The following is a 7100-nucleotide window of genomic DNA, read 5'->3' as shown; positions in this document are numbered from 1 at the left end:
CAGTAGGAGGGCCTTATAAAGGTGAAGCTCATGATTAGTCTATGTTTTTGAAAGGTCATGATGTGGTTATCGTGGCTTGGGGGGCAGACTAGAGAGCACAGAGAGGGGGCAGGAATGAGGCTCTGTCTCCACTTCCACACTTCCCATCACTCTAAAATTTTTCACTTATGAAATATATCATTTACATTATCTCCATGGTTTACAGAGTAAATAATAAGGTCTACCTCTGTTGTGTGTGCATCCCACCCAGCTTAACCCATACAAAGTCAACTTTCACCCTTGGAAGCTCTTATCTAGGTCACTACTGATTCCCATGTTGCCAAACCCAATGTCCTCATCTTTCACCACCTCTCAGCAGCCCTGGACGTAAGTGACCATCTCCTCTTTGAAATACTTTCTTTGCCTTGATTTCCTCTCTCTTATTACTCCTTCTCAGACTCCTCTGCTCGCTCCTTCATTGCCTGACCTCTCAATGTCACCGAATCCTGGGGCTTGATCTTTCTCTTCCTTGTCAGCACACTCTCCCTAGTGATCTCCTCAATACCATGGCTTCAATACAACTGTAAATGCTGAAATGCCCACCTTTACATCTGCAGCCCTGTCATCTCTCCACCAGATGTTAGACCTATGTAGCTGCAGTAGCAGAATAATGGCTCCCTAAAGGTATCCATGACCTAATCCCCAGAACCTGTGAATATGTTACCTTACACGGCAAAAGGAACTTTGCAGATGTAGTTAAGGATCTTGAGATAAGAAGATTATCCTGGATTATCTGGGTGAGCCTTATAAAAGGGAGGCAGGAGGGCCAGAGTCAGAGAAAGATTTGAAGATGCTACGCTGCTGGCTTTAGAGATGGAGAAAGGGGCCATGAACCAAGGAATGCAGGTGGCCACTACAGGCTGGCAAAGGCGAGGAAACAGATTCTCCCCTAGAGCTTCCAGAAGGAACACAGCCCTGTCGACATTTTGATTTTAGTCCAGTAAGAACCTCTTTGGACTTCTGACTTCCAGAACCATACGATAATGAATTTGTGTTGTTTTAAGCCACACGTTTGTGGTAATTTGTTAGAGCAGCAATAGGAAATTAATACAATAACCAAGTGCCCATTGTCTAATGACATCTCAAACTTAGAATGTCCAGAACAGAATTCACAGTCTTGTCTTCCCAAGCCTACTCCTTCCCATCATCCCCACAGCAATAAATGGCATAACTAACCATTCCATTTTGCAGCCAGAAGCCTGGGGAGCATCCTTGCTTCGTCTTTTCCCTCATTCCCCACAGCCAATCCACCAGTAAACCCTATATCTAGAGAACATCTCTCCACTTCCCTGCCACACCCTGGCCACCATCATTTTGCCTAGTGTCATGGATTGAATTGTGTCCCCCCAAAATATCTGTCAACTTGTCTAGGCTGATTCCCAGTATTGTATGATTGTCTACCATTTTGTCATCTGATGTGATTTCCCTATATGTTGTAATTCTATCACTATGATGTTAATGAGATGTATTAGTGGCAGTTACATTGATGAGATCTACAAGATTAGACAGTGTCTTAAGCCAATCTCTTTTGAGATATAAAACAAAGAAGCGAGCAGAGAGACAATGGGGACCTCATACCACCAAGAAAGCAGTGCCGGAAGCAAAGTGCGTCCTTTGGACCTGACGTTCCTGTGCTGAGATGCTCCCAGACCAAGGGAAGACTGATGCATGCAAGGACCTTTCTCCAGAGCCAACAGAGAAAGAGCATTCCCCTGGAGCTGGCACCCTGAATTTGGACTTGTAGCCTACTGGACTGTGAGAGAATAAACTTCTCTTTTTTAAAGCTATCTGCTTGTGGTTATTTCTGTTATAGCAAAACTAGATGACTAAGACACCTAGATTTGTGGTAATAGCCACCTCTTGTCTTTTGTTGTTTGTTTCATTTTTTTTTTAGATTTACCCTTGTAATTTATACCGTGTCTCCTGCTTCAGTAGCCTTCCGTGCACTTAGGAAAATATTGCAAACCCCTTAATGCCTCTCACAGGGCCTTGCACAATCTAGCCGCTTCCCACTGTCCCCCTCTTCTGCTCTCCAAGCTGCGGACCGCCCCCACCTCTTTCCTACCTCAGGCCCTGTGCCTTGCGCTCCCTCTGCCTGGAACCTTCTCCCTCACTCTCCCTGAGACTGCCTCAGTCTCACTCCCTGGGCCTCACTTAACTGCCACCTCCTCATAAATGCTTTCTCCAGCCAGCCCTGCCCCATAACCCAGTTCCTGGGCTTCTTCGCATCACTCTGGTTTATTTCCTTCTCGGAACTTGCCACCATCTGATAGTATCTTGTTCACTTGTTTACCTGCTTATTCTCTGTCTCCCCCACCAGACTGTAAGTACTCCAGAGACCTTGCCTCTCTTGTTCCTCATTTTATTCCCAGTGTCTGCAACAGTGCCTGGCACAGAGCAGGGACTCAGTAAGTATTTACTGAATGACTTGAGTGACAGTCCAGGCACAGCTGAGGGGGCTGATCTAGGGCAGGGCTGAGGGCGGAGGGCCCGCTGCAGCTGGGCTCTGCTCCTCTGTGCAGCTTCGGCAGCTGAGCCCCCAAATTAGGTTGCCTCCTCAGCAGCCCTGCCTTTCTCCCCACACTTCCTCCCTGGCCTGTGCCTCAGCTTTGGGCCCAGCACCCCATTCCCTGCTTCCCCTGGAAGGGAGGCTCAGCGCTGGGCTCTAGCCCAGACCACACTTTGGTGGGGTAGGCGCAGTCCTGGGACAGCTCGGGGGCTCCCTCTTCCTTCAGGCCTTTGCCCATGCTCTTCCCTCTGCCTGAGATGCCTTTCACCTCCTCCTGCAGGACAATCATCCCAAACACCAGCTCCTCAGGAAGCTTTCCCACGGGAAGAAGCAACAGGGCCTCCATCCCACTCCCTGGCCTTTTTTCCCCCACCTGAGTTCCCAACAGACCACCAGGTACAGTTGCGTAAGCTAAGCACTGCACAACCCTAAGATTGCCATTCATATCACAGCTGTGAATGCCGTGGCCTGGGGCCCGGTCTGAGCTGCCTCTGCCCTCTGCCCCTTTAAGTACACCACAGTGGGTGGTCTCTGGACCTCCAGTTTGTTGATTGACAAACCAGCTAAACTAAAGACTGACGGGCTGTGGCAGAGGACCCGCCATCAGCTGATATCTCAAGGACCCTGCATTACACCCTGCGCCGGGTGCAGCCCCTAGGGCCCTTGCCCATCTCCTACCTTCACCCAGCTCTAACCTGTCCCTGTTCTCAAGTCCATGCCCTTATCTCCTAGGGGGCGGCCTTCTTTATGTCTAACACCATACCCCCTGCAGCAGCCAAAGCCCATGATATAGCCAGCCCTGGTCTGGGATATTTTAGGGAGAGGTGGTATGGAGAAGCGAGAGGGACCCGTGTTACTGTGTAGCCCAAGGCAGCCAGCCAGCGCATTTCCTGCCCCAGGCAGCAGGCCCGTGGTCTTGGACGCCATCATCCACAGCAGGAACCTAGCAGTGCCTCCCACCACATCCTCCTCTCTGGCAAGTTCAAACCTGTGCCCCCCACCCCTCTGCCTCAGCAGGTGCTCAGAGAGGTTTTCCTGAGCCCAGCTCAGCTCTCCCCCACCTCCATCCATCAGCGGGGGCTCTGGGGACTTCAAACTCCCCTCATCCACCCTGGCCTTTAGGCTTTGGTTTCTGAGGTGGGGGCGTTCAACGCTGCAGAGGCTGGAGCTGGGGAGGGCCCCACTGGAGTATGGGCAGGAGGGGACTGGGCAGGAGATAGTCACAAATAACTGAGACCGAAAGCCAGCCTTTATGATCAAGTGGAGCAACCAGAACACTTGGGCAAACGGTTTGGAAAACTGTGCCACCGTTTATACTAAAGCCGAACCAATGCATGACTCATGACTCAGCAATTCCACTCCTGGGCACGCGACAATAAAAATAAGTTCACTTGTCCATCAAAAGCAAGTGCACAGCAGTACTGCTCATAGCCCAGGGGAAGGACCCAATGTCCACTGTCAGTGCTGCTCACACCGTGCAAAACTCTGCAGCAATGAGATAAGCACGATTGCTTCAGGCAACACCATGGGTGAAATTCATAGATCTTATGTTGAGTGGGGCCTGACTGTGACACAACAGAGCACATACTGTATGATTCCTTTATATTAAGTTCAAAAACAAACTAATCTATGGAGATGGAGGTCAGACGGGTTATTCGAGGCGGGGTATGTGCCTAGAAGGGCGCATGCAGGCTACAGGGGGCTTATGCAAGGCTGGTAATGTTCTGTTTCTTGATCCTGATGCTGCTTACGTAAATGGCTCACTGTGAAAATTCATAGAGCTAGCTGCACGCTTATAAGATGTGCATCTTCCTGTGGGGCCAACGTCAATAAAATTTTACCAAAACAAAAGAAAACACAACAAAAGCCAACATTTAATTCATCTTCCCTGCCGCCAAAAACTTCCTAACAACCAGCCACCACCCCTTCTGGCTTCCCTAGACCCTCAGAAGTAAGATCAGTCTTCTTGGCCTGGATGACAAGGCACTGCCCGCATCCTCCATCTTATTTCTCATCCCTCTCAGCTTCAGCCACACGAAAATTTCTAAATTCTTTGAGCTTGCTCTGGCTAGCTCCCAGGCCTTTGCCCAAGCTGTTCTCTCTGTTGGGACTTCCCTTTTCCATCCTTCACACAGCTAATTCCTACTTGGCCCTGAGTCCAGTGCAGATGCACATCTTCTGGCTGAGGAACACACCCGCTCTAGGTGCCACGGACACCATTACTCGTCATTGTTTGACTTGTCTGTCTCCCTCATGAGTCTGGTGGCTCCATGAGGGCAGGGCCTAGGTCTCCTTCACTCTCTTATCCCCCAAATCTTGCCTGGCACTGAGCAGATGCTGCATAAATTCTTGCTGAATGAAGCGGCCCTGTCCTCACCACTTAAATTGAATGGTCACCAGCCTCTTCCCTGTGCAGATAAAGAAACTGAGGTCCAGAACAGGGTCCACGCCTGCTTGGCTGGTAGGGTAATGGCACAAGGCTCAGGCCCAGGAGGCTGTCTCAGGAGCAGCTGGGAGCCCACGGAGCTCCTGCCCTGCTCACCTGGGATGGGGGGTGGGGGTGCGGGGAGAGTGGAGCTCCCTCAGCCAGGAGCCTACCTGCCTGCCACACCTGGCTCAGGCTGAAGCCTTCCTGGACCCTGGGTTTACTTGCTCGTGTGTGCTGGGTATGAAGGAAACTCTCGACTACTGACCAATAGAATGTGGTTGGATGGGAACCTGCCTGGGGCAGGGCCTGAGCATGCACAGAAAACCCCTTTGACAGCCATGAAAAAAAAGGTAGGAGAGAACTGCTACAGATTAAAGGAGACTAAGGAGACATATGGAGTCCTTGAAGTGCAAACAATTTGCTCTTGACCACTAGCCAGAAGGTTCGTGGCTCGAACCCCCCTTGAAAGACAGGCCTGGTAATCTTCTTCCAAAAGGTCACAGCCTTGAAAACTCTATGGAGCAGTTCTGCTTTGCCCACATGGGGTCTCCATGAGTTGGAATTGACTTGATGGCATCTAACAATAATAACAACAACAAAGAGACATACCTGGTTTGCACTCAACCGCTAACCTAAAGATTGGCAGTTCCAACCCACCAGTGGTACCACAAAAGAAAAGGCCTGGCAATCTGCTTCTGTTAAAATTACAGCCAAGAAAACCCTATGGAGCAGTTCTAGTCTGTAACACATGGGGTTGCCATGAGTAGGAATCGACTTGACAGCAACTAACAAGAACAACAAGAACTAACAAGTCTCTGAGCGGTGCAAACAAAGTGTTCAGCTGATAACTGAAAGGTTGGAAGTTTGAGTCCACCCAGAGGCACCTCAGAAGAAAAGCCCAACAATCTACTCCAAAAAATCAGCCACTGAAAACCCTATGGAGCATAGTTCTACTCCAACACACATGGAGTCGCCATGAGTCAGAATCAACTTGACAGCAACTGGTAACGAGACATAACAACAATATGCAATCCATAAACATTGACTAGGTTCTGACTTTAAAACAAAACAGCTCCCGGCTACCACCACCAACTGCTCTGACAGGGATCACAATAGAGGGTCCCGGCCAGAGTGGGAGAAAAACGGAGAACAAAATTCAAACTCACAAAAGAAGATCAGACTTGTTGATCTGACAGAGACTGGTGAAACCCCAAGAGTATGGCCCCCAGTCACCCTTTTAACTCGGTACTGAAGTCACTCCCGAGGTTCACCCTTCAGCCAAAGATTAGATAGGTCTATAGGGCAAACAATAACACGTGTGAGGAACGTGCTTCGTAGTTTAATCATGTATACGACACTAAATGGGCATACTAGTACGAAAGCAAAGATGAGATGGCAGGAAGGGACAGGAAAACTGGACAAATGGGAACAGGGAACCCGGGGTGGAGAACGGAAGAGTGTCGACACATCACAGGGTTGGCAACCAATGTCACAAAACGATTTGTGTATTAACTGTTTAATGAGAAACTAATTTACTCTGTAAACTTTCATCTAAACCACAATTTAAAAAAAAAAACTGCTCTAGAAGTCATTTTGCGGACAACATAGGAAACTGAAATGTTTGCCAAATATCATGAACCTTCACTCCAGAGCGCCTCTGAATACTAAAGACATGCTCCTACATAAACACATCACCATTATCACCACCTGATAATACACATTTTACTTATTTGCTTATTATCTGTCTCCCTCTGGCCAACCACATAAGCTCCCTGAGCACTAGGATTTTTGTCTTTGCTCCCTGCTGTACCCCCAGGGCTAGAACAGGGCCTCACAGGGGCTCCATAAACACTTGCTGAGTGAGTGACCACTGCATATGTAGTTCTGCATCTTGCCTTTTTCATTTTACATTATGTTTTGAGACCGACACTGCCTGATACCCATTGAACTAACTTCATTCATTTTGCCTGTTTGTAGTCTTGCAAAGTCTGATTTGCACCTTACTTTTCCATTTTCCTAGTGGTGAACATTTCCAGCTTTCACTACTCCAAGCAATGCTACAATGAACATGTTGGCATGCATCTGAGAATTTCTCGAGGGTAGATATCTGGGAGTGGAATTGCT

At 48.8% G+C, this 7100-nt stretch overlaps 1 protein-coding gene across 1 annotated transcript in view; it reads right to left on the bottom strand.

Annotated features, from left to right (window-relative positions):
- Positions 1–2894, bottom strand: part of ITGAE (integrin subunit alpha E) — a 43832-nt gene extending 40938 nt beyond the window's left edge. The window contains exon 1 of the mRNA XM_023730999.1: positions 2662–2894. Within this exon, the coding sequence (XP_023586767.1) occupies positions 2662–2894 (233 nt within the window). The remainder of the gene's footprint in view (positions 1–2661) is intronic.
- Positions 2895–7100: the final 4206 nt, after the last annotated feature.

Source organism: Trichechus manatus, unplaced genomic scaffold, assembly GCF_000243295.1.
Source record: "Trichechus manatus latirostris isolate Lorelei unplaced genomic scaffold, TriManLat1.0 scaffold00040, whole genome shotgun sequence".
NCBI classification, from domain to species: domain Eukaryota; kingdom Metazoa; phylum Chordata; class Mammalia; order Sirenia; family Trichechidae; genus Trichechus; species Trichechus manatus.
This window is presented reverse-complemented; position numbering and strand designations above follow the sequence as displayed.